The following is a 27,296-nucleotide window of genomic DNA, read 5'->3' on the forward strand; positions in this document are numbered from 1 at the left end:
TTCACTGGTCAGAGAGACAAGAGCAAGCTCACCATTGGTCTTTAAAAAGAAGCGTGCAAAACTCTGGTCTTCTGATGTAGGAAAACAGCATATAAGGCTAAAGCAAGGGGGTCAAAGTTCAGGTTTCGGTAACAGACTACATTCCATTACACTCAGTCCTGTGTCTAATGGGCTTGAAAAACTATTCAGAAAAAAAAAAAATCCCTTTTTTTTCCCAGAAATGCGTCTGTGGTCTTTGATTGAACGTTGAGCGCTAGATTCGATTGAAAGCACAATTTCTGGTTATCAGAGTTTGATGTGAAACTAAAAACGAGAATCAATTCCACCAATTATATATATAAATATATATAAAAATAATTTAAAGGGAAAATCGGGTGTGAACTGTTTCCATCCCTGAGGTGATTACATAACCACCGTGTGAACTATCCAGGCATTCTGAATTTGTCCTGAATTTCTTAGAATAAAATGACACTTTACAACAATTATGTATGTTGGATAGATACACGAATGTCGGAAGGCCGAGTTAAAGATGCGGTGTGTAAAGTTTAAAAAGTGTTTCTATACCTTGAATAATAATAATAATTGTATAATCTTGAAGAGGAAATATTTCCATGCAATAGACTTGGACTGTAAAGGTTACAAACTGCTGCTTTAAAAAGATGGTTTTTAGTTCAAACACCACAGACGGTGAAGGTTTAACCTTGCGTAAGTAAACAAATCTTCATACACGTACAATCAGATACAGTGAAGGTTAAAGCAAAAGGGGTGACAGTAACCCATGCAGGTATAAATAAATAATTCAACCGATCAATTAAACAGCATCAGATTTCTCATTTTACACCCCAGATAAATGCAGCTAAAACATACAGTACACTAGATACACAGTTCTAAATGTTTTGATCCTGTCTGATATTTGGCTAATCGTCTGTCTAGTGATGAGTTATGGATGTTTTTTCTTTTTTTTTTGGAAATGAAGTGCATTTGGCAGTTCGGTGAAGTTTTCTTTTTCCGCTTTAACATCTAACGACGAAGTTAAAAAAATACTATCTTCACTGTTTTCGATAAAACGATACAAAAAATACTGATTATCTCCATTTAAATTTCATCATTGCACCATCGCTCTGGGCAGCACGTGAGAAGAAAATCCTACTCCAAGCGTTTCTTAGCTGAAGCTGGCATCCAAAAAACAAACAAACAAAGGTTTATCGTTTACTTCTATTTTTTTTTCTTCTAAAAAAAGTGCATAATACTTCCTTTTTAGCTCTACATAATTAACCAGTTCATTCAGGTCTTGACAAAGACGTTTTAGTATTTAGGATATATAATACATCACAGTTATTTATATCAAGCCCACGTCCCCACGATTCATGCATTTTGGTAGAGCGGATATCGCGTCCCCCTAATGGCCCGATCCTTGAGTGCGTTTAAAAACGTTAGAAAAGCTACCTCAATGCCTCAGGAGAATCAAGAACAGCTGCCTTGAGTGTCTTAAGGTTTGTTCAGTCTAGAAAAGATTTCGAAAACAATAAAATATGAGACTGTAAAACCCTGACACAATCAATAACGACTACCAAGAGAAGCAAAATTCACGTCCTGTCACAGGGGAGACGCTGCACACGGGGCACATGGGAGAGGAAATAACTCTCGAAACCAGAACATTTTTTACAGTAAAGTTTGTGTGTAATTTGAAAAATTCAGTTTGTAAACAAACAAACTAAGAAAACTAGCTGAAAAACTCAATATTAAGGAAAAAGGCGGTGTCCAGATTGACTAAACAGTATGTCAAAACAGTACAGTATCAGTACCTACAGTGTTGTGCTATTTTAATATACTATTTATGTCTTATGATGTGGTTTGGAAGTAGCACAGCTACCATTTTCACTATTTCGTTGAACGTAAATTGAGAAATTTTTATAGTAAAATAAAACTCGGAAGAAACAAGTAATCAAGTCATCACTTTCTCCCTAGTTACCTCACACAAAGCAGCGATTTGTGTAAGGACAAATCCTCCCAAGTGACGAGATCAGTGTTGCCAGATTGGGTAGGTTCCCGCCCAACTGGGCTCCTTTTGGTCACGTCTAACCGGGAAAAAATGCATTGGCCGTGTTGATAAAATTTGGGCTGATTAATACAACTGGTGGGTTTTAGTTTTTGACTATAAACATGATATTTTACTAAATTTCCATTCAAAGGAACTTTACAGTAAAATATAATATGCAATGTTGACGTTTTAACATTATGATTCAGTTTAGCCAATAAGGTTCAGAAGAGTCCTGTCCAGTCAGACTTCAGTCATGATTAGCGGGATGTTGTAATCGTTCTACTCGTTTTTAAGCCAATATCACAAAGTTATTAGCAAAGCTGTAAGTGTTTTTATCATCATCATGCCAAAATGTGGTAAATATAGAAAGTCCTACAGAAAAAGAATGGGAGAGCGGCCTGTTCTATAACGTTTCAAGAGACGTTCTCATCAGTTCTGCAAAGATTCTCTGCATTAAGTCCCTATAATAAGCTAAACATCTTTATACACTATTATTCTGCTATAAAATTCTGATGTCATTTTTGATCATTAAACAAAATGTACACAGGTCGATAACGTAGTGTGTGTGTGTCTAAATAGTGTCCTTTGCAATAACCCATTTTCAATAAACCGTTTTCTGTTTGTTATTGTATTAGTTATCACAGTATGCATTTTGGGCTGGTATTTAAGCTGTAGTTGGGCTGGAAATATTCAGTCCAATCTGGCAACACAGGACGAGAGACCAACTTGACTTAAAATTGTTTCCTGGCACTTGTTAGCTGTGCGGTTGCTTTAAAACACTAAACTTCTCTTTTATGAAGTGAGCAATTCGACATGCTCATGCTAGTGCTAACAAGCTACAGCTGACAGCCATGTCAGTGTTTCAGGGCTTTAAAGACTCAGAGACAGAAAAGAGTTTCCTTCGGGATTAATAAAGTTCTATCTAATCTTACGCTTATCTCTTTTAAAGACACAAGCTTTTCTTTGAAGAAGAGATTAGTAGAGAAAGTTGAGCAGCAAGAAGCAGTTAGAAGGCTTAGGCTGAGAAACTGGTCCCATAGTGTTAGTCTTTAGCTCAAGGTTAGACTTCCACTCTATCCAACAGCACCCCATGATATAATAATAATAAGAACAATAATAATAATGAGTGATGTTTTGTTCATCATGAATTAACGGTCATGATGACATGTGATATAATTTGTGCTGATTGGTGGAAGGTATTCAAGAAATACCCAAGAAGCCACGACATCAGCACAAGCCGAACCCTGTTTCCTGTATTAAACATAAATTTTGGTCATGCTCTAATCAGAGCTCTTCAATTCCCGGGAGCTGATCGAGACTTTTCTAATAATATTCCTTAACAAAATTTAACAGCAGCAAAGTCTTAGACACAGCCTTATTATATCATACATGTGTTTACAGTTTGTTTTTATAGTTTGTTTGGAAACCTCCCGATCTTTACGTTCAGGAGGTCAGATTTTTTGTCTCGGTAGTGTGTGGTTGACGAGTGTCTTGTTTCTCAGAAAGGGCAGTAACGAAACTTCACAGCAAAAATGAGAAAAATGGAACGTTGCTCTGTGATCCCATTTTGCCCAGTGAGAAGCCCCTCATGCTGTTTAGATGTGCTGTGGGATAAGTGTGTGAGGCAGGAGATTAGCAGAGAGAGAGAGAGAGAGAGAGAGAGAGAGAGAGAGAGAGAGTCTATGCTACACAGGGGCATCTAACACTCAGCTATGTTGAGGCAAATAAACTCCTGGATGCATTTCTTGTACTGCTGTTCTGTAGGACTGCTGCTTGGGTATTGACCTGGTTGTCCCAGCGGCCCCTCCGACTCCCTCATCTCCTCGTTCATCCGAGCCAGACGCAGCCTGGAGAGAGAGAGAGAGAGAGAGAGAGAGAGAATACATTACTTTCATGCATCTCTCTCTTCTTCCCAACCACTGCGGCTGATGAAACATAACAGAGAAGGGGTGGTGCTTGAGGTACAGTCACACTATTTTTTTGGAGACTGCTGCAGCACCCGGATATGACATCACACACTGAGGTGTTGTGCGTGTGTGTTTTTTTTATGCATTTGCATTGTATCGCAAACCAGGCAGCTTCTCTTTTAATGTTGATGACACCGCTCCAAATCATTGAAGGTGTTGTTTTTCAGGGGTTGTTCTTGGCCCCTTAGTTCCAGTGAAAGGAACTCTTAATGCTTCAGCATACCAAGATATTTTGGACAATTTCCTGCTCTCAACTTTGTGGGAACAGTTTGGGGATGACCCCCTTCCTGTTCCAACATGACTGCACACCAGTTCACAAAGCAAGGTCCTGCTTGAACATCTTTAGGATGAATTAGAGTGGAGACTGTGAGCCAGACCTTCTTATCCAACATCAGTGCCTGACCTCACAAATGAGCTTCTAGTGGAATAGTCAAAAATTCCCATAAACACACTCTTAAACCTTGTGAAAAGCCTTCCCAGAAGAGTTGAAGCGGTCATAGCTGCAAAGGGCGGGTCAACTCCATATTACATTCATGTGCATGTAAAGGCGGATGTCCCAAAACATTTGGCAATATAGTGTATAAAACAGGATAAAGCAACACCGCTAATAACAGGGCTTCCTCTATCTTTCCTTTTCTGTAGAGGTTGTGTGTTATGTGTCTATCTTCTCCTGGCCACACATCTGTACTTGATACAAATTGGCAGAAACTTGAAATTTCGAATGCAGAGAAATTTCTTTGTCAACTTCTTGAGCTTCCAGCACTTGCATGTGTGGATGGAGGTCAGGGGAGAAGTGTGACCACCCAGGTGCAATAGTTACTGAACCTCTTGCTCCTGTTTAATGCTTGCACATTTTTTATTAATCTGCTTATTTTTAATATTTAATTTGTAAACAGGTAACAGAAATGAGAAATTCCTTGATGATACCAAACAGGGAAAAATGTAGCGTTCTTCTAACTTTTAAAATACATTCTTATGTAACTATGTTATGTCTCTGAACCACAAATGCCACTTTTCCAAAAATGGGTTTGCTTGAGAAGTGTAACTGTAAAGAAAGCCTTAAGACTTTGAATTTAAAGTAATAACATTAGCAATGAGTAGGAAAATGAAATGCCTAATTACACGAGTGCAGTGTAATAACGTTACGAGGGTTTGTTTATCGTATCTTATGATAGTGTAGTGAAAGAGAGTGTGTGTGAGGAAGTGAAAGCAACATGAAGCCATTTTAATGTCTGCATTTAAATTCTGCATCTCCGCTATTCCCAATTATTAATAACTCGAGGTGTGTGTGCTCAGTGACACTCACAGAGTGACGATGTCGGCGTTGGCGGCCTGAACCGCTATACTGAGAGGATCCTGACCGTCATCATCGCCATCGTTCTGTGTGGCTCCACGTTTTAGGAACAAACACACCTGCCTGTAAAATACAACACCAAAAACAGGGAACAGTCAGACTCAGTGTACTCTGGAACCGTGTGTGTGTGTGTGTGTGTGTTTACACACCCTGTGTGCCCTAAATACGTAGCATGGTGTAATGGCCCTCTTCCTTTTAGGTCTCTTTGGTTGACGTCTGCCCCATTTTGTAGCAGAAACTCACAAGCTAATAAAGAGCCCTATCAGGAAAAAAACATCTCGTTTCAAATTCCTCCAAAAAAAAAAAATTAGGATTCACTACCAAGAGCTGTTTAACAAACGCATTTCACAAAATGAGCGACTCACTCCGATCACGGCCTGGATGAGCGGGCTCTTGCCCTCATCCTCCTCATTGACGGAGTTGACGTCGGCACCGTGAGCCAGCGCTTCAGCCATGACGGGCAGATTACGAGCCTGGCAGGCTTTATAGAGCAGTGCACCGGGATGCAGCTCACGTACATCCTCCGGGTCTGACGCCTCCGGCTCCAGCTCCACTTCACCGCTTGAGTCCTCTGACACTTCACACTCTACTCTCACACACACACACACACACACACACACACCAGATGGCTGATTGTTTATCTACTCAGTGATCTTCTGGATTGGACTTTCACTTTCAATTAAGCTTTACTCTACACAAGCACACAAATAACTTTTATCTCTTTCTTTTGGTAATTGAACACTTGTAATTGAACATTTTGCACTAAACAAAACAACAAACTCTCTGATAACTACTTTTACAAAAGCACTGGATGTTTCCCATTATTACTTGTCGCAGCTTTTCCAGTTGAAGCTGTAGTTACTTTTATGCTGTTTGTCTTTCTCTTTAGCTATATGTTATGCCTTTCCTCTATACATGTCATTGTTTTTTGGAAATTTATTTGGTCTGTGAACAATATTACACAGAAATAGCCTCAGTGTGTGTAAGTCTGTGTGTAAAGGTGTTAGAGGGATGGTGGTGTGTAAGTCATTCGTGTTCTCACCCTCCTCAGTGACGCTGTCTACCACCGAGCCGAACAGGAGGACGTCAGTGCTGCCGTCACTGCTGCCGCCCAGTCCACTGTCGCTGCTGAGACCTGCAGGACCAGAGAGCGCCAAACCACGGGCGTGTTACTTGCTTACACCCGCACTCACACTTCCATTCATGGTGACAGTGTCATTTGAGAATGATTGTTTGAGATATGTAACATTTCTTCACGTTCTTAGCGAACACAGAACACTCTATATAAGCTGATATATAAAATAGAAAAATTGGGATCTGGACAGAGCAATCCTTAACTACTTATCACCTTAATATCCAATTCCTCTGATGTGCAACCCCTCTTCCAGGCTTCCTACATTAACCTGTATGATTATCTCTCACATCTAAGCAATAAGTCTGTATATAGGGTTACAGTCTTTTCTGAGACTGCATTATAAGCTCTTATAGAGTGAGACGTGCTGCACTAATGGACCACATGGACTCTCTTTAATAGAAAGAATGGAAGAATGCTATGAAAGCCTATACTCAGGATAATCTTTCCCTCTTCGTCTTGTTTGGGCTGTAACACTTACTGCGAGGCCCTGAGCTGGTGTCAAAGTATGAGAACAGCGAGTCCAGTTCATCAGGACAGAAGAGTGAATCTCGACGGAACTTTCTCTCCAAAGCGCTGGTGGCTGATGGACAAGAAGAAGCGTGGATGTAAGAAATGGCTCTGTCTGGGCATCAATCAGATATAAATGACTAAATGTGAGACGCGTTACCTGAGCAGAGGGAACCCGAGCTGGGATCCTGTCTGTATTTCCGCCGGTGCTTGGGCACGGTTGTGGCGCTGTTGTGGCGTCGGCACTTTTTTGCAGCCCACCGCCTCTCTGTTTTTCTCTCGCTGTTGGCCAGGGCTCCCGCTGTCGCAATCTTCTTCAGGAACTTCTTTTCCACGTATTTGGCTCGAATCCACGCTTCCTTCTCTTGCCTGCAGTGGGTTCAGTGGGTAAAATAAAATAGTAGAAATGAAGAAACTCCAGTATGTACAAGCTTGAGTAAAAGTGTAAAGCGTGGGTTCCTCTTTCACCTGGGGCTGTTTGCTCCCGGTTTCTTCATGCCCTGCTCCTCACACGTTCCCTCATAGATGTGGTTTATAACACTGTTACCCAGCTCACACATCAACTGCAGGCAAAGCCACACATAACCAAGGGTTATAACTACACAAACATAGTCATCTAATAGGAAACTCATGTAGCTTTACGCAACCTTTATCCTTTTATTTTTTTTTTTTTATCATTTCTACTGAAGTATTTGTCCATTCCAAGCAGAACCGTTTGTCTTTTGCAGAGACGTGGTGAATTCCCTCCTTAATCTAATCAGTAATCGGATACTCGGGGTAATTGTAGTGAAAGGCTGATAAATGAGGCTCACACCTGCGGTTCAGGGCTAATCTTACATCAAATGTTGAATAATTTAAACGCCAACAGGATCCTTTCCTAAAAAAAGTGAGTTTCTGGTGTTAACTGTTACACGACAGCATTGCACCGTCATCTCCGATTACTTTTACATGCATTACGGCTCTGACACCTTTTACTGAAATCATTCTAGTTGCAGCTTGTGTTTACTGTCAAGTCTAATTGTCATGTTAAAGGATCATACAGTATACTGCAACTGTTTGAGTGAAGCCTATATACTGCATGCGTTGATGGTCAGGTGTCCGCAAACATTTGACCATACGTTATAGTATATGTCTAACTGAATTGATTTAGTGGTGGAAATTATGTGCATTTTTCTGTGTAGTGTGTGACTGTAGATGAGATGGATTAAGTAGCTTTAAGAAAAAAAACAAAACAACAACACACCTTCAGCAGCTCAGGTTCCCAGGAGTCCAGGGTGAGAGAGCGGACTTTGGAGCAGTGCACCCCCAAACTCCTGCATGAGGAAAACACACACACACACACCATCAACATCACAGCTGAGCAAGTCAAAGCCTGCTGTTAAATTAGTAGCTGTCTGTCACACGTCTGACAGTTGTGTTGTACTGTACATAGTTATCACACAGAGAGAAGAGGCAGCCATAAACCTTTAGATGCTAATTATACTCTTCACACAGGCATTCTTTCACACAAAACCTGTCCGAATTAAAAGGGCAGCTCGGGCTCTCGCGTTTCTCTCACAGAAAGGAACTTTCACTCTCCAGTTCAGACGCGTTTCTGAGCGGAGCAGCGGGACAGAGTTTGAAGGCTGAAATTACAGAGCTGCTTTCCTGAGAAACTGAGCAGCTGCCCACCCTTTCTCACATCAGTGTGTGTCGCTGTGTATCCAGGCAACCCGGTTAGAATTAAAATGGAGAAAAAGAAGAAGGTTGCCTGGACCTTGGCGTGAGAAAAGCGGCCTCCGGAGGGTACATTAATATTCACGAGGTGGTCTGAAACAGGGGGAGAGTACTGAAGGGATCTGCATAATCTGTCTGGGCTGTTATAAAAAACCAAGGACAGTTTAAAGAAAACAGGGGAATAAATCCTTCAAGAACTGATATTACATAAGATTTTACATTATATTACACAAGATCTGATGTTTTGACACTTATGTACAAATCAGACAGTATTAAAGCTTAAATTGAACAGAAACGTGTCAGATGCTATTATTTCTCAGAGGCAGAGTGTATATTAGATCTATTCTTCTAACAAATAGCTTCTGAGTGAAACGCAGGCTAATACTTTACAGCACACACACTTTATCATTACAACCATCTGTTTCCACTGTACCCGTGTTACTCAGAGTGTGTTACCTGTGTATGCCGGAGCACTCGATACACAGCAGGATGCCCAGGTTGATACTGGCCCAGCGTGGATCGGCCTGGCCACAGTCGCAGCACATGTCGTTGCCTGGCACACACTGAACCCTCTGCAATACGCTCTCGGCTCTCACACTGCGCTCTCGCGGCTCACTGGCCGAGTCGATGCTGCTGGTGGAGGGAGACGCCGTCCGGTCCAGACGCTGAAGGAGAAAATAATACAAAGTCTTATCATATAACTACACGTTCCACGCATATTGTTGCATATTAATATTTTATGTTTGATATTGAACTGGTTTTACTCTCAAAGTCTCTTAACAAAACTATTTTTTGTCAACTTGAAGAAGCATAGTAGCGTAGTGTGTATGTGCGGATATCATGTATATGTGTTAACCTCAGTGTAATAGCTGTCTGGACTCTCTCTATAGGCCGAGGCAATGCTGGCCTGCACTGCTTGGATCCAGGCCTGTCGGAGCTTCTCTGACTCAGCCTGCAGCATACAGCTCCTGCACCACATCACCATCATCATCATCATCACACCAGTAAGGACACTACACAATGTCTGTAGTGTTTGACTCAGTATGTAGTAGGACTCACTTGGAAGGAGACACCACTTCAAAGCAGAACCTCCTCTCGATGTCCTCACAGGGTTTAACCGAACACAGTCTCAGGTCCTCTACCACCACAGTCAGTGAGTCCTACAGGACAAAACAGAGGAGATGAAATCCCTGAAGGCATGTAACACTAACACTCTCAACAATGCAGCAATTATGCCTTATGTATTCTCCTCTTTTACACAACCCAGTCTCATGTTTGCATGCAATTTATGTGCAGTGCTTCCTATATGATGTATAGTAGCGTTCTTTCACAAGCGTTTACTGCATATCAAAGTATAAAACTTGCTCTGTATGCTGTGTAATGTCACCAAACCGACCTCCACCACTATGCTATATGAATAATAAATACCCCCCCCACCTTAAATATTGAGTCCTTTTCAGGCATAACGTTTTGGCTTAATATGGTTTTCATGGCAAAGGATTTATCTTAATAAGCTCATGAAATATGCCTAAATTTTCCTTTTCCCTTGCTATCAGGCTTGAGTATCACATGGTAATCTAGCACAGAAACAAGAAAACAAGAACCTACTGCACTGTAGAAAACATTATAGTCATATACTGTTTTATTACAGATACATGAAGTGTTTGATAACATTACAGTTTATTATAAAACTGTGATATTGCTTTAAAAAGCAGCATGATGTTTACTGGAGTGAACAAAGCCTCACTGACTCTGAGACATTTTAGATCTACATGACGGTGGCACTGTGGCTGCTTCTCTCACTTTAAAAGAAGTGTGTGTGAGTGTGTGTGTGTGTGTGTGTGTGTGTGTGAGTATGTGTGTGTGTGAGTGAGAGACAGAGAGAGAGAGAGAGAGAGAGAGAGAGTAATCTCTCTGACTGACTGCATGTGTCTGAACGAGGATAATGAGGATGAGGAACACTTGCCTTCAGCTTCTTCTGATACACAAGCTGACTGTTCTGGATGGAGAACCACCGCCTGAGGAGACACACAAATAACACAGATATCGGTCATTACTTACAAACTCTATGGATGAGTCAAATGCAGACCGGAGGGTCGTATCTGGCATTGTCATTTCCTGTAGATTGTAGCTATTTTCCAGGCTATGTAATTCATTTCCTGTTCTCACCTGTTCCATGTTTTGAAGGCATTACTGGCTCGTTTGAACAGGTAGCCCTCCATAACCACTCCGTTGGGGGCGTCCACGTTGAACTCCACCTTCGGGTCATCGTAGGCAAAGTCCTGATTAAAAGACAGAGAAGATTCGTTGAATAAAAACAGTTACAAAGATCATCTTTGTGAACGATTTCTTTTAAGACTGTATTTGCAGTTTCCTGCTCCATCTTTGCCGATCATAATTTCAGTCACTGACTTTTAGCCTCTTTGTTATTTCTGCTCACGTCACACTCAGTGTCTCTGATACCTGCCTCTTTCCAAACCTGATGCAATATTTGACCTCAGTGACATCTGAGGAATTTCACAGGTCTCTTAAACGCCTTTAAATGCACAGAATTGTCTAGACAGGCCTTAAGAGATGCAACCAATCACTCTACATAAGAAAGTGAAACACACTATATGGACAACGCTACAGCATACTAAGACATTCAGGACAATTATTTGCTTCATTCATTATTTTGTGAGAACAGTTTGGCAAAGAGACACATATCAGTGTGATGGTCACGTGCCCACATACTTTTGGTCATATAGTGCATCTCGCCATGAACAGAATGGCTTTGTTGCTGAAGAGAAGGAAAGAAAAACAACTTTAGACCAGAATAAACAAACTGCAGGACTGTCACTGTAGTGACACCCATGTGATGTTTGGTGAGATCTTCTCCCTGGCATTTAAATGAGTCACAGTGAGAGTCAGTAGGAGATTCCTTAAACTGAATACTCTTGACATAAATATAATCATATGACATAAACAAACCGATATCTATACACTATATTCAGTATCCGAACATTAGAGTTCATTTCAAGGAATAAAGAAACAACACTAAAAGAAATCTGTTTTGAGGTTACTATGAGATTCTTATTTTTCCCCCTTTTTCCTAGACTACACCAGGCTGACTATGCAAACATTCTGCTCTATTCACATAAAGCCAAGTCTCATTAGTGCTTCAGAGCAAACGTTTCACTCACCTTGTCAACAATACAGCAGACTGTAGCAATTCCTTTCTATATGACTTTCTAAATGGTAGTAAAAGCGTGTGTACAGTATAACTCATTACGCAATACGAGTGAAGGAGTTTGAGAAACAATACCTTTATCAAGATCGACACATGAGCAAGACACAAGCAAAATGTTTCTCAAAATCTCTCTAAAAGAAGTGCTTCTCAAAGTTGGGTCTGTGAAAGGATAGCTAGCTGGTTAAACCCACCATTATTATTATTATTATTATTATTATTATTAGCAGTAGTAGTAGTAATTGAGTTCTTATAATTATTACACATTTTAAACATTTTAATGATTTTAGTCTGGTGGAAAATCGAAATAAAAAAACAAAAAATAACAAAGTTACTTATATAAATAATAATAATAATAATAATAATAATAATAATAATAAAAATTCTAAAAAATATATTATATTATATATATATAATAATAATATAATATAATAATAAAAAATAATATTATATATATATATATATATATATATATTTTTTTTTTTTTTTTTTTTTTTTTTCCCCACTGGAACACAAACAGCCTAAAAATCTCTTGCATTTACACTTATCTTACTACTTTTAAAGTAAATTTCGTTAGAATTAAGTTTACCGACCAGCGTGATGTCCAACCTGCCGAAAATCTTCAGCTTTACGCTTTTAAGGTATTCCAACATAATTATTTAATAACTTATTGAAAGACATTTGAAGTAAACATCCGTCACTTTGGACATGAAGTTGTCGCTGGCTCAGTGCGCCACCGCGCGCACCTCTGAACGGGCGAGACCCGTGTCGCGCATGCGCAGAGGATGCCACGCTCTCGTGCGCGCCGTAATTCGACCATGGAGAGAGGCGAAATACCCAAAACCCCACACATAGTGAACAGGGAACATAGAGCACACTGCACACTCTTTACAAACACATTATTCAATAAAGTAGGTAGTGCGCTTATATAGGACACAAGATGTAATTTGGGATTAAACCAATGTTCTTCCGCTAAAAGGGGAAAAACCCGGATTATATCCATAAATAATAATAATAAAAAAGGATTATACGTTTATAAATAATATAAAATATATATATATATAACTATATATTAATAAATAAATAAATAAATAAATAAATAAATAAATAAATAAATAAATAAATAATAGAAGTCAAAGCTTTTTTACTTTTTAAAATTTCTTTTTATTATTATTATTATTGTTGTTGTTGTTGTTAATAATAATACAATAAATAATTGTTATTAAAGCTTTTTACTTTTTAATTTTTCATTACTTTTATTTTATTATTATTAATATTATTATTGTTGTTGTTAATAATAATAAAATAAAAAATAAAAAAGTAAAAAGCTTTAACAACTATTATTATTATTAATATTATTATTATTAACAACAACAACAAATAATAATAATAGTTGTTAAAGCTTTTTTACTTTTTTATTTATTTAATTTATTATTATTATTATTGTTATTATTATTATTATTATTGTTGTTGTTGTTGTTAATAATAATAATAATAATAATAATAATAATAATAATAATAGTTGTTACTACTACTAATAATAGTTTACTTTTATTTTGATTATATATTATATTACATATGGAGAATCATCTCTGCTGCAGACTGGTAGGTCTTTGACCCTTCAGGTGAGTGTGTGTGTGTGTGTTCCTGATAGGTGTGTGTGTGCTTTATACAGCCGCAATCTGACTGAACTATGAGAGACATTAATTTTTAAAACCCAAGGTGTACTCCAGAGCAAAGAAAGGACATTTAATATTACATAAAAAATGTAGGAGCTGCTGGAGGTGAACCATAGCCAAACATATTCGAACCTGTATTAGGGCTTGTTTTGACTTGTGTTCTGTATTCGTTTTTTTTACACACTACATTAAATATGTTCCTAATTAACATATTTGCTTATTTGGAGTTGATGCTAAGTGATTTACGAGTTAGCTGAACCTCTGCACGGTAGTGCTAAACTCGAGGTCCTGCAGCTACACGCTGTCCTCATTTCACTTCCTGTGCACTCATGGACTAAAAGCTTTACTGAAGAAAAAAAAAAAAAGCCCCCAGTGCATGCTGTGCTTTAAAAACCTTTCAAAAGCAGGGGCTTCACCCAGTACTGACCTCTGCCATGAACCAGTGATTACAAGCAGATTATAAACAAGTGTCTAGAGAGCCATCGGACACACGCATGCAGTGTTTAGTTCATTTGAAAAAAACCCTCGGGTAAGGAAGAAAATAACCATATGATCACAGTGACCTTTGTCCACTTCTAAGTGAACTCGAGTGCAGTGAGACTCGGTATGGATCAACTTGACCGCAGTAAATGAATCAAACCTGCTGTGTATTCTGGGTGGCAGGATTATTTTTTTTAGTGTGTGATGCTAAACTGAGCCAAAAGACGGAGCTGTAGTGCTGCAGAAATGTAATCTGTCGTGGATATTTGGTGCAAAAAATCAAAAAGAAAAAAACACTTTTGTTTATCTACTAATACGTATAATATAGTACTTTTCTGAGCTCTAGAGGCTCTGTGTTCTTTTGCGATCGATTACTGATCAAACAGAAGAATTTATGAGTAGATTTTTAGTCTACGAGATCAACTAATCTCACAGATTCAAGCTTCAGCCGATTCTCATACTCTATAATAAGCTGCTATTTGGAGCAGAAATCGACCAGCGATCGAATGGAAGCTGAAAGCAGCCAAACTTTTTTCAGGCATATGCAGAGAGATATTTTGGGCTACCCTCAACACCCACAAGAGGAAGGAGCCACTGAGCAGAAATAATGTGACAGCATTAGAGACATAAGGAAACCTCACAGGTGTTACATTTATATTGAGGTTAGACAACACAATTTATCCTCATGTGTTAGTGGACAACAACACGGTGTAGAATAACGTGAATAATCTACATTAATTTTAGAAAGGAGCAAAGTGAAATCTGAGCATCAGCAATAAGCAAATCATTTTGAATAAGGTTTATGCATATTAGTTGTTGAGGAAAAGCACGAAATCCAGATGATTGCCATGGCAATTGTAGAAAATATAAAGGTTTAAATATATCCATTTCCTGTACCCATGTTTATTCCTGATTAGGGGCACGGGGGTCTCAGAGCACATTGGGCTGTCCAGGGGTACATATAGACAGACAACCACACACATACCACAGTACCCACGCAAGCAGGAGAAAAGCCTGTACAAACCTGGGATTCAAACTCAGGACCTTCTTGCTGTAAGGCAACAGAGCTAACCGCTAAGCCACCGTGCTACCTGGCTTAAGCATATATAACTAGGAAATGTATGGTTTTGTCTCTTCTTGAATTTCTTCTTGAAAAAAAACAAATGACACTGACATCTAAGTACAAGAAGATAGGGCTAAAAAAATAATCCGTAAAGTACTTATTTAGTAAATCTTTAGGTTACATCTTTATCTCTGAAGGTTACTCAGTGCCCTAGAAGTCAGAATATAAGACTGACTCAAGTGGTTAAGGCTCTGAGGTGTTGACCGGAAGATCAGGGTTCAAGCCCCAGCACCGCCAAGCTGTCACCATTGGGCCCTTGAGCACGGCCCTTGACCCACCCTGCACCAGGGGTGCTGCATCATGGCTGACCCTTTGCTCTGACCCCAACCCCCAAGGAGAGGATATGTGAGGAAAGAATTTCACTGTGCAGTAATGTATATGTGACAAATGATAAATGCTACATCAAGATAAAAACTGACCTGTAGAAGAGTCTGTGAGGTGTAGATCATTTCAGGACAGTTGCAAATGGGAAGGGAAATATAAAAGAAAATATATGTTAGATATATATATGATTTAGCATGATGTTCACATCCCAGAGACTCAAATTCTGAGGAGAAAATGAATTAAACTGTACTAAACAATTTCCAATTCCACACAAATCATCAAACACATACATTACTGAAAAATCATTTTAAACCCCAGATAGCATAGACGTGTGTCACGCATACCCGCTGTTGTATCGTAGCGTGTTTGTGCTCCATGTCTCTTTTCTCCATCGCTGAATCGATCACCAGCTGGTCCAGCTACAAATTACAAATAAAAACAAAACACACACAAACATAAGAACCATTCTTAACACTCATTCTTCCTTTATTCCCCCACACCTCCATTACTATATCAGAAGAAACCTTATTCAATGACCTTCCCAAAATGGTAACTCTGAAGCATGCTGATGGTAGCATCATGTCGAGTTGTTTCTCAGACTAATACCTCCCTTACCTCCTGCTTACATTTAACCCTCACAGGCTTATCAAATCTCCTCAAGTCTTAAAAATCATAAAACCGGTGAGACTGATAGAGGACGTATGTGGCTGTATGTCACCTCTGCTGCCAGCTTCTTCATGTAGGGGTCGAGTTCATCGAGCAGATTGAAGCCCTGCTGAAAGAGTGAGTACTGGGCATGCATATACGACAGCATCTGCAGAGAAGAGAGGAAGAGGACGAAATAAGCCAAAGAAATGAAAGTTCAGTCTGAAATAAAACACATCGAGGTCAGATACATGCATGAACAATATAATGCGTACGGAGAGCAAGGTACGGATAACAGCAGCACAAAGCAGATTAATCCGGCCTGGAATTCATGTTCAGCAAAGATCACAGCGTAATTTGATTTTGATGAACTTACCGCGTCTAGGATCTCGAATTTCTTCTTAGCCTGAAGGACGTTGATCTACGGAGGAGACAATAGAAAAGTTGTTCAGTGCATTCATGCTGTACTGATTTATTTTATTCTATATGTTGGATATGGAGAAATGTGCTTTGCTGAGCAGCTTGCTGTAATATAACACACGAGACGTTTATTTATTATTTATGGATGTAGTCTCCACTGTCTAAACACCAGTGTCAAAGATGTAACTTTAAGATTTCAAATGCAGGAAAGGGTCAATAATGTGTGTGTGTTACCTGCAGAACATAGTCCAGTGCTAGATGACGGTAGCACTTGCGAGTGATGTTGAGGGTGCCGGTGGCCTCCTCGACCTCGTGCGGCTTGTTCCTCGGCGCCTGAGCGTTCTTCACCTGAGCGATCTCCAGGTCCTCACGCACCTTATCAAAGTGCTTTTTCGTTTCCTTAAACTTCCGCACATCCCTGATACACACACACACACACACACAATCACAATAAGTGATGTGAAGTTAAATAGATAAACAAAGCTACAAGCCAGGCTTCAAGAACGTCATTTTTAGAAAGTTCATGCATGAGTAGTCTGCACTCAGTGTGTGTGTGTGTGTGAGATAGAGAGAGAGTGTGTGTGTGTGCATTTTAAATCTGGAACAGTATAATGCCTGATTACAGAATGTCTCAGTCTTCCTGAGCTAAATGTCAGCAATATGTGTGTGTGTGTGTGTGTGTGCGAAACCCAGGTCTCTCTCATTTCCTCCACATTGCACTATGCTCATTCATGGCTCTAGCCTGCAGCAGTACATCTGACATCAAGGAAGCTTCCTACTGAGGCTTGTTTGAGTCTAGAATGAATCAGTATCTTCCCCAACGTTGCCAGATGTAATAAGATATACAAATCCTATGATAAGTGCTAATGATGTGAACAAAAGAAGAATCTTCTCAGCTTGGTTAAATGAATTCATCTGAAAGCTGATTGGCGCAATGCCACGTGTATTTCTGTATTGTTCTGGGAATCAGTAGACCTACAAAACCTTAGTTACTAAACAGAAGCTAGTATTAAATGTGAGAAAAGCAGGTGATTTTCTTGTACAAAATCTGAGAGGTGGCTATGTGTTATTACATCATAAAATATCCAATCATGTTTGAGTAGGTGTTATTACATCATAAAATATCCAATCATGTTGAGGTAGGTGTTATTACATCATAAAATATCCAATCATGTTTGAGTAGGTGTTATTACATCATAAAATATCCAATCATGTTGAGGTAGGTGTTATTACATCATAAAATATCCAATCATGTTGAGGTAGGTGTTATTACATCATAAAATATCCAATCATGTTGAGGTAGGTGTTATTACATCATAAAATATCCAATCATGTTGAGGTAGGTGTTATTACATCATAAAATATCCAATCATGTTGAGGTAGGTGTTATTACATCATAAAATATCCAATCATGTTGAGGTAGGTGTTATTACATCATAAAATATCCAATTATGTTGAGGTAGGTGTTACTGAATATTAACGGTATGAGAGCCGGTCATGTTCAGAAAGGTGTTATTACATCATAATAAATAAGCGCAAAATTACCTTAGTATAGACATTAGTGACTCATTAAAAAGTGTTTGGAAAAAATGTGTTCAATATGAGCCAAATTATCTTATGATAGTGGTTATTACATCATTAAAAGGTGCCATGTCTTGATTGTTGGTGTTATTACATCATAAATAATAAGAGTGTTCTGATATTTTATTATGATGGCCTGTCGGAACGGAGTTATCGTAGATCTTTTTCAGATGTGATTAGAGCATGTCCAAAATGCACACATACTTCAGTACTTACTCTTTGACAAAATTGTGCAGCTGCTGTTTCACGGACCTCTGTGCCTGATCGAACAGGATCTGAAACACAGAGTGACAGTACACAATGTTTCATTTCAAAAGCCACTCCAGTGTCACCCCCCCACACACGTACGGGTGTGTTGTTCACCAGCAGAGGGCGATCCTAGACTGTTTTCCCTGTCACACACGTGTGAGAATCCCCTCCTACCCACATGCAGCACTCTGTGATCCTGCGCTCACTCATTCATATTCAGCTGTGCACGCAGTGTGAGGAGCTTTCTGCTGATCAGCGCTGCCACGCTGCGCTAACTGCAGACAAAATAGGTCAGTCGGACAGGGAGGGCTGGAAAATGAGAGTGAAAGGCACAGCTGGTGCAAACAAAGCCTGATAATAATAGATGAAGAATGGAGAGAGAGAGAGAGAGAGAGAGAGCAGGAGTGAGAGAGAGAGAGAGGTTACAGGTCTGCCACAGAGAGAGAGAGAGAGAGAGAGAGAGAGAGAGAGAGAGGGGATGATGATGAGGATACAGTTCTGATATGGAGATAGAAAGTGAGTTGAGAGAGAGAGAGAGAGAGAGGAGATGATGAGGGGATACAGGTCTGCCATGGAGATAGAAAGTGAGTGAGGGAGAGAGAGAGAGAGAGAGAGAGAGAGAGGATGAGGGGGTACAGGTCTGCCATGGAGAGAGAGAGAGAAAGAGAGGAGATGATGAGGGGATACAGGTCTGCCATGGAGATAGAAAGTGAGTGAGGGAGAGAGAGAGAGAGGATGAGGGGATACAGGTCTGCCATGGAGAAAGAGAGAGAGAGGATACAGGTCTGCCACAGAGAGAGAGAGAGAGAGAGAGAGAGGATACAGGTCTGCCACACAGAGAGAGAGAGAAAGACAGACAGAGGGGGGGGGGTGATGATGAGGATACAGGTCTGCCATGGAGATAGAAAGTGAGTGAGGGAGAGAGAGAGATAGAGCGAGCAAGAGGATGATGATGAGGATATAGATCTGCCATGGAGTTAGAAAGACAGACAGAGAGAGGGGGGGGGGGATGATGATGAGGATACAGGTCTGCCACAGAGAGAGAGAGAGAGAGAGAGAGGATACAGGTCTGCCACACAGAGAGAGAAAGACAGACAGGGGGGGGGGGGGGGGGGGTGATGATAATGAGGATACAGGTCTGCCATGGAGATAGAAAGTGAGAGAGAGAGAGAGTGAGCAGAGGTGTGTGCTGAATATTGTGGATGATGCAGCACACAGACTCACAGTACAACGTCTCAGATTCACAATGTTTCCAGCTTATGATAAGAAGAATGCAGGTAGAAATGCGACACTGTTGCAGGCTGTAAAACGCTCTGAGTCTGCGTGAGCTGTAGCTCTCAAGGTGGTCACTTTAGCAGAAGGCTCTTTAACATTTTACTACCTCATAAACTCCTACAGGCCCCTAACAGGCCAATTGAGGCAGAAGAATAAAACTTCTCAACATGCTTGTGTTCCTCTCATCATGTCAATCCTGAGTGCAGTTAAACACGCATTTTACACGTCAGAGGGAAAGCGTCCGCTCTGAAACACTTTAAATATGATTCAACTGAGATATTTTGGATGCGTTTAGAGCTGAAAACTATCATGGGCAGTAAAAGCTCCTTAAAATGATATTAATCGTATCATATTCATGAGAAATCCAATGTAGAGATAAAAGTTAGAATTAAAGTTCCAGAGTAATGGGAGGAGTTAGGGGGCGTGGCCAGGAACCAACTCCCCAGTGCTAGTCAGACTAAAGGGCTAAAGCGCCACTGCATCGTTCCCTGAGATTAAGTGCTACTAAGAGGAAAAATAACACAAGCTCAGAAAACAGTTCTCCGCTGCTGATGGAATCCCGCAGTTGTGAGCAAATATTTTTCAGGAAACGTTTTATGACATGAATCCCTGAGTGAACTCTCCACCGTTTCACTTATCCTTCACCCTTTCATCTGCCCTTTCAGACGTCATGCTGCAGCTCTCTCGGTTTCCTTCCTTCCTCTCATCCCATCTGTAGTGAGTGGACAGATCAGGAAAGTCTGCGTGCGCTAGTTCCAATAACAGAAGCGTACGCATGTTCTAGCGTGGAGTAATCTTCAGGAGGATGTGCATTCGCATCCAGATGTTGACAAAACCTTCCATGACTGAAGTCGAGAGGAAAATCACGGAGCTCTTTGGGTGGGAATGCTGGTATATTCTTTCTCCCACCATCCATCACACTGATATTAGCCAATCATGGGCATCTGTGGAGTTGTGTATGCAGAAGAGGGCAGACAGCACTTAATAGTACAATATATTAATTGTTTCATATTGCGCTGTCTTGCGAAACAAAAAAACGTGCACTGTTCATCTGCTCCACTGGAATTGCTGGATGTATAGACATCTCTCTAGCTGACGTTCCTTTGTCTCCTCACCATATTGTGTGAATTGTGGCAGAAGCAGGGTCGAGCGAGGGCATGTGCTTCTCCGGGTGCACTGACCTCGGCCATTAACCTCATTTGTGACGATGCTTTGAGCTTCATGACCGCTGACCCCCACGGAAGAGCCACAGTGTTAAAAGGTATTGACTCAATTCAAGAGTTTAATGCGCGGATCTTTCTAGAAGGTTCATCTACAGACTGAGCTCCGTGATATTCACTCATTCGATCACTCATCCTCCCTGGGTTTAAAGCTCACACTAACTGAGCTGCACATCCTGTTTTACACAACTTACAGTAATATCATGACGCATTCTGGGAAGCTTTAGTCATTTAGAACAACTGAAAAAGGTCTTTTCCTGAAGGATTCTGGGATTGATTAGTGTTAAAGCCAGGCTCTTTTCAGTTTTTCGGATCTAACTGTCTAACTTTTTACGATCTTCAAAACCAAACCTTAACGTACCATGTGGTAGTTTACGATCTCCTGCAGACTCTCGCCACACTTCTCCAGACATTCCTGTGAGCAAACAAAAAGAACAGAAAGAAACATCACCACCCCAAAAAACATCATCATCATTATCATCATCATCATCATCATATTACCGACTACACACTACACTACTTTATACAATTTACACATGGACATTAAACTCAATATTTACATTTTTCATACAGTAGAAACCATAAAAAAATCTATATCCAATCTAGTGTGTTCACACACACACACACACACACACACACACTTACTGATATCATTTCATCTTTCTTGCACTGCTGAGATAGGTCTCGGATACCGTTGACGAAAAGTTTGTTTGCGCTGACATACGCCTTCCCGGCTTCTATCATCCCACTGCATAACTTCACCAACTACAGAGAAATGGAAAAAGAGAGAGAGAGAGACAGAGAGAGAGAGAGTAAGTGAGTAAGTGTATGTGTGTGTGAGCGAGAGAGAGAGAGAGAGAGAGAGTGAGTGAGTGTATGTATGTGTGTGTGTGTGTGACAGAGAGAGAGAGAGAGAGAGTAAGTAAGTGTATGTGTGTGTGAGCGAGAGAGAGAGAGAGAGAGAGAGAGAGTGAGTGAGTGTATGTATGTGTGTGTGTGTGTGTGTGTGACAGAGAGAGAGAGAGAGAGAGAGAGTGAGTGAGTGTATGTGTGTGTGTGTGAGAGAGAGAGAGAGAGAGAGAGAGAGAGAATGTGTGTGCGTGTGTCACAGAAAGAGAGAGAGAGAAAAAAGCATGAAAGTGGGTGAGTGTATGTGTGTGAGTGAGTAAGAAAGAATTAAAACAAAAGAGAGAGAGACAGAGAGCGTGTGAGAGAAAGAGTGAGACAGATTGAGAGAGAGTGACAGAGCTCACACTGTGTAACATTTACATACTGAACTTTCAGCTAAAATCATCTTCCCCATTTATCAACTTCTACTGCAGTGTTCTGGCCCTGATGTGAGTCCTTTATTAAAACCCTGCAATTGAGACGATTAAATGGAAGAATACTGTAGAGAACATATTGAAAGTGTAAAACAGACCCCAATCCCCCCCTGCCCCAGACACACACACACACACGACAGGTGTAGTTTCCTCTACAGAGTAAATGCTCTGGTTTAGGTTTCTATTAGATTCCCACATAAAGAGCAGAAGAACAATTTGCCACTTTTCCCTGCACACCACTGAGCCTCTGATTCACACACAGCCCTCTCATGTGGTTTCAAGTTTGTTTTAAGCCCTCAATTATCACCCCGGGTCCTGTATGTGTGTGTGTGTGTGTGAGAGTGAGAGAGAGAGAGAGAGTGCGAGACATTCTCAGGTGGCCTCCATGTGTGAGACTGTACCAGCAGGCAGTCACGAGGCTCTGGAGCTTGAGCTGTGGCCTCCAGAAGCAGCCGTTTGATCGCTTTTGTTTTGCTTTATTCTCTTTCATTTGTTCTTCTGCTCTTCCTCCCTCGCTCTCTGTGCTCTCCGCTCTCTTTTTAATCAGCTCCCGTCACTGCACGAAAACCTTGCAGTATTTAATGGAAGAGTCTCTAGAGTTCTCGAAGAGTTTCTCCGTGTTCTGAGTTACAGCTAAACCCAATCGATAACTTCTGACCAATCAGAATTGAGAACTGAGCAGTGACGTGCTTAGGCGAAAATATTTACAAACAGATTAAGTTTAATTTCCGTCCAATCACGCAACATCCTTATCAGTGATGACAAACAGAGATGAGACGTCGAACATGTTCTTGAACTGTATGTTAAAGGCTACTAATTTAAGTACAACATGTGACATGTCAGGCTCAATCATGTCCACCTTGATAATAACCTGAGCTGATGACAGGAAAAGGAGGAAGGGGCGGAGTAATGGGAATTGACAGCCGTCACTCAAGGTCATGAGGAACAGATGGACCAGTGACCTCAGAGGCATCGGTGCAGCATCTGTTGGAGTGATTTCAGACACCGCACCAGCACTTACTCTGCTCTAATGGACACATCCCTCTCCAGACTGTAGGTACGATCATAAATAAAACCACACATGCATCAGACACTGCGCTGGTGATCTGTTTATGAGGCAAAACACAACCGCAGGAATGAAGGAATGGAGTCCCGACTCCAGAACCGAAGCTCGATGACGCTCTCGCATATTTAACAATAACATTGATGTGAAAGATCGGAACATATAGAATAAAACTTTTAATGATATAAAATGTTTCGCAATAATCCATCAATTAAACACATTATAAAATGTTTTCAAATTTCTCGAAATGTTTCAAATATTTCTATATAAAATACAACAGAATACACGATATTGCCAAAATATTTTTCCTATTAAAAACGGCATATTCAATTAGCAAAAAAAATAAAAAAATTCCTACCAATAATTGTGTTTATTTAAGTCGATATAGTCGATTTAAACTATTTCTTTACCATATTCTTTAAATACTCTTTTTTTTCGAGAATTTGCATATTGAAATAACCATAAAAAAGATCCCTTACAATATAAAAAAAATTAAAATAAATCATTGGTAAATGTTAAAAATAATTTTTAAAATATTCCAAATGAATTATACATTATAATCAATATTTCTGATGTTTTTAAAGTGTCAGTGTTATAAAAGTATTTAATACTATTTTTGTTTCCAATTATTACTAATTAAAAAACAATATGCTTAAGCGTAAAACTTTGAAAATATATTTCTAAATTTCTAATTATAAAATATATTTCTAAATATTCCATTTTATTTATGACATAAAATAAAAAACACGTTTCTCAAAGTATTTTAAAAATATTTTAAAACCCAAAACATAAAATGCAAAATAATATAAAATAAATTAAATAAAAATATTTCCTACAATCTATAGTAACTATGTTTTTTTTATTTATTTTAGATTTAAAAACAATTAATTATGCAATAATACACAATTTATTTCATTATTATTATTTTTTAAAAATTTATTATGGGTATTTTGCTTTATTATGGGTATTTTCCACCTGCTTGGGTGCATCATTCACTCCGACCAGTGCATTATGGGATTTCAAGAGCACACTGAATATCCCCTGTTATACTTTCAGCCTACAAAAAAGTGCACTAGATAGTGAGCAGGGACCAGTGTGATACATTTGTATTAAAGACACACCTCCTTTGTCCTGGGAAAGCAAGTGGTCCACATCATGTTTTATTCTTCCATCAATGAGCATGAGTGTGACTGAGATCAGAGTTTTTTTTCCCTCTGATCAAATGTTTTATGCAAGAACATGTGAAGAACTTCAGATTTAATCACAGATGCTCCCTTTAATGAGCATGAAGCCTCTCAGCATGTAAAAATACATCCAGAGCATAAGCAGAGGAAGGGTGTTAGAAAGATAAGTGATACACTGAGTCGTCCTCATGTTACACTGCTTTATAATGCAATCTGAAGAACGTAATGTAATTGTTGATGCTTTATTTCATTCCCCTGCATTAGCACGTCTCACCTTGTCTAGCTTCGCCTCAATCTCCACCACTTCGGTCTCCACCTCATCGATGTTCGCCCTGAAAAACATAAGACAAAATAAAGCTCCAGAAAAACACTTCAGCATCCTGACAATACCAACACTCCTGAAAGATAATCACTTCTACCCATAAGTCTAAATCAGACTTTCTCTCCTTGTGGCTTCCTTCCTCGCTCTGTGTTTGTCATACGCAGTCCAAGGGTGCGATTTGGAGCCTTATGACGGCTGATCAGTCAGCGTGAACTTGTGATAATGACGTAATTGTTAAAGAGAAATCGCAGCAGTGACGCTGTGTTCTTGTGAAATATAAAACCGTCCAAATGTCCTAAACCTCGGGAACGTGCTGTCAGTGTTGCTAAGGTGCTGAAGTTATTTTCAGTAAAACGCCCGCGTGTTTGCTGATTGGATCAGATGGAGCTTCGCATCACCCGAGACAGCATGAGACCGGGAGGAGGACGTGATGCCTTCGTAAATCTCTTTCTAGCTGAAAATGATTCGTTCACCACAAAAAGGAGCAATTTCACCTGGTCTCGAAGCATACTATTTGCAAGACAAACTGAAATGTACTGTTCAGCTTGAAACACTAAACAAAGGACTCCGATGGATTTGATTATGAGCCACAGTGACCTTTAATCGCACTCACCCACCCTGTGCTGGCAAATGACTCTGAGAACGAGTTGGCGTGGATCATCTCGGCTCTCTCTGACAATAATATTTGAGTCTTTGCTTTGAGAGAGAGAGAGAGAGAGAGAGAGAGATAAGTGTGTGGAGATTACCCATAATGCCATGCTTCTCCAGCTACTTTTCTGATCTGTGAATATCTATATAAGGCTTAGTACATGGACTAGGTGATAATATTGTTTGTTAACATTATCAACTTTTCTTGACTGCAGTGATAAATGAGTTTTATCTTCTGGGCAAATTTATACCAGAGTGCAGTTGAATTCTCAATTATGATTGGTAAGACGATATTGGTTTATTTTCTATACCAGAAAAAAGACTGAGTGATGAAAAGACAGAAAAAGAGAGCGAGAGAGAGAAACCCTGGTGAAGAAACAACTATTATAAAGAAAGTGATAACAGGAACTCACTAGGTTTTGTAGAGTCTATAAATGAGTCAAATGTATGACACGTCATTATTTAAAAATAATAAATTATGATTGGCCGGCTTCAGAGGGACCGGTTCAACATCCCAGCTACAATCGGCCGTTATTCCCCCGGTAGACTCTCCGGACCTTAGAAAGTTGAAATGCACCACGATTTTTTTAATACTATTAACTTTCCTGACTCATATGTGAGGAATAATTTTGATAAATGAAACATTTCTTGGGGGTGAACTCAGACTTCTGGAGCCGAATCTGGCAGCCAGGGAAGTAAAATATAACTGAGACACACACCCACTGTGAGGCAGTGAACTCATCTACACGCTGTCTGCCAGCTAACGGAGGGCTGTGTGTGTGTGTGTGTGTGTGTGTGAGGCACATGCATGGGTGTGTGCATGTTTCACTAAGAAAGTGATGAGAGAGAGAGAGAGAGAGAGAGAGAGAGAGAGAGAGAGAGAGAGAGAAAGATGCCGACTGCCAGTAATTCGACACAGACAAAACAGAAAGGAGACAAACAGTGCTGGGGTAACTGTGTGCCAAACCTTCATGTCTGAATGTCTGAGACGAAAAAGGGAGAATTTTCTGGTCCAGATGTAGACGAGTGTTTATTTAGACCGAATATGCGTGCGTCCTGCTGTTTATCCTGTGGAAATCTCCCTCTTTCGAGCATCCCGGCTGTTGGAGAACAAAATGAACTCGCTGACGTCTCCAGACATGGACGTGGTGGTCTCAGTTCAGAGCTCGATATATGAAGGAAATCTGAAATGATCTGCAGATATGAACACCTCTGGGAATGCTCTTCATGCCTGAAGATACTAACAAACCTGGAGAAAAGTTGTACTATTGGCCCTCTTCTGCATACTCAAGCTCAGAGACGCTCCTGAGTGGTTAGCATCAGTGTGAACGACAGCAGAAAGTGTACGACATCCCTCCTGTATGGAAAGCACAGCTGAGTTTGCTCTCTTCCAAATCCATTGTGATAGTGAGTGACCGACAGCAACCGACTACGTGGACCAAACAAATGAAAATAAGAAATTTGTGATTCTATTTGATTACAATTAGCATCAGTATGAATTATTTCTATTACCGTTAGTGGAAAAATAAAGTGCACTGGGTTTCAATAAGTCAACTGTCCAGACATGGTTGTGTAATGTGTGTGTGTGTGTTTCCTGAGTGGAAAGGCACATGCTTGGAGGACAGCTGCTCTATCTGCCCGTTAGGCTCACTCGCTCTCTCTCTCTCTCTCTCTCTCTCTACCTATCTGACTGTCCTGCTTCATTGCACATGGCACACCAAAGACCTCTGGGCACGTCCCCACCTTCCCCCAGGGGTTGTAACCATGGTAACTGATGCTGGCAGAGAGCTGACCCGTCTCTCTCAACACACTTCT

General features: G+C 40.1%; 1 protein-coding gene across 4 annotated transcripts in view; it reads right to left on the bottom strand.

Annotated features, from left to right (window-relative positions):
• acap3a (ArfGAP with coiled-coil, ankyrin repeat and PH domains 3a) overlaps positions 1 to 27,296 on the bottom strand; it is a 52,260-nt gene that overhangs the window by 4,953 nt on the left and 20,011 nt on the right. The window contains exons 2-24 of one of the 4 annotated variants that reach the window (XM_058410238.1): positions 24,786 to 24,843; positions 21,588 to 21,707; positions 21,304 to 21,357; positions 18,415 to 18,473; positions 16,852 to 17,035; positions 16,574 to 16,618; positions 16,271 to 16,366; positions 15,897 to 15,971; positions 15,648 to 15,659; positions 10,890 to 11,002; positions 10,687 to 10,738; positions 9,780 to 9,880; positions 9,577 to 9,688; positions 9,177 to 9,385; positions 8,248 to 8,317; positions 7,473 to 7,567; positions 7,165 to 7,373; positions 6,974 to 7,077; positions 6,405 to 6,504; positions 5,728 to 5,948; positions 5,512 to 5,621; positions 5,315 to 5,425; positions 3,746 to 3,888 (exon numbers count right to left, since the gene is read on the bottom strand). In XM_058410238.1, the coding sequence (XP_058266221.1) occupies positions 3,746 to 3,888; positions 5,315 to 5,425; positions 5,512 to 5,621; positions 5,728 to 5,948; positions 6,405 to 6,504; positions 6,974 to 7,077; positions 7,165 to 7,373; positions 7,473 to 7,567; positions 8,248 to 8,317; positions 9,177 to 9,385; positions 9,577 to 9,688; positions 9,780 to 9,880; positions 10,687 to 10,738; positions 10,890 to 11,002; positions 15,648 to 15,659; positions 15,897 to 15,971; positions 16,271 to 16,366; positions 16,574 to 16,618; positions 16,852 to 17,035; positions 18,415 to 18,473; positions 21,304 to 21,357; positions 21,588 to 21,707; positions 24,786 to 24,843 (2,453 nt within the window). The remainder of the gene's footprint in view (positions 1 to 3,745; positions 3,889 to 5,314; positions 5,426 to 5,511; positions 5,622 to 5,727; positions 5,949 to 6,404; positions 6,505 to 6,973; positions 7,078 to 7,164; positions 7,374 to 7,472; positions 7,568 to 8,247; positions 8,318 to 9,176; positions 9,386 to 9,576; positions 9,689 to 9,779; positions 9,881 to 10,686; positions 10,739 to 10,889; positions 11,003 to 15,647; positions 15,660 to 15,896; positions 15,972 to 16,270; positions 16,367 to 16,573; positions 16,619 to 16,851; positions 17,036 to 18,414; positions 18,474 to 21,303; positions 21,358 to 21,587; positions 21,708 to 24,785; positions 24,844 to 27,296) is intronic. The other 3 variants (XM_058410239.1, XM_058410240.1, XM_058410241.1) reach the window with 3 other exon arrangements.

Source organism: Hemibagrus wyckioides, linkage group LG15 (genome assembly GCF_019097595.1).
Source record: "Hemibagrus wyckioides isolate EC202008001 linkage group LG15, SWU_Hwy_1.0, whole genome shotgun sequence".
Lineage (NCBI taxonomy): Eukaryota > Metazoa > Chordata > Actinopteri > Siluriformes > Bagridae > Hemibagrus > Hemibagrus wyckioides.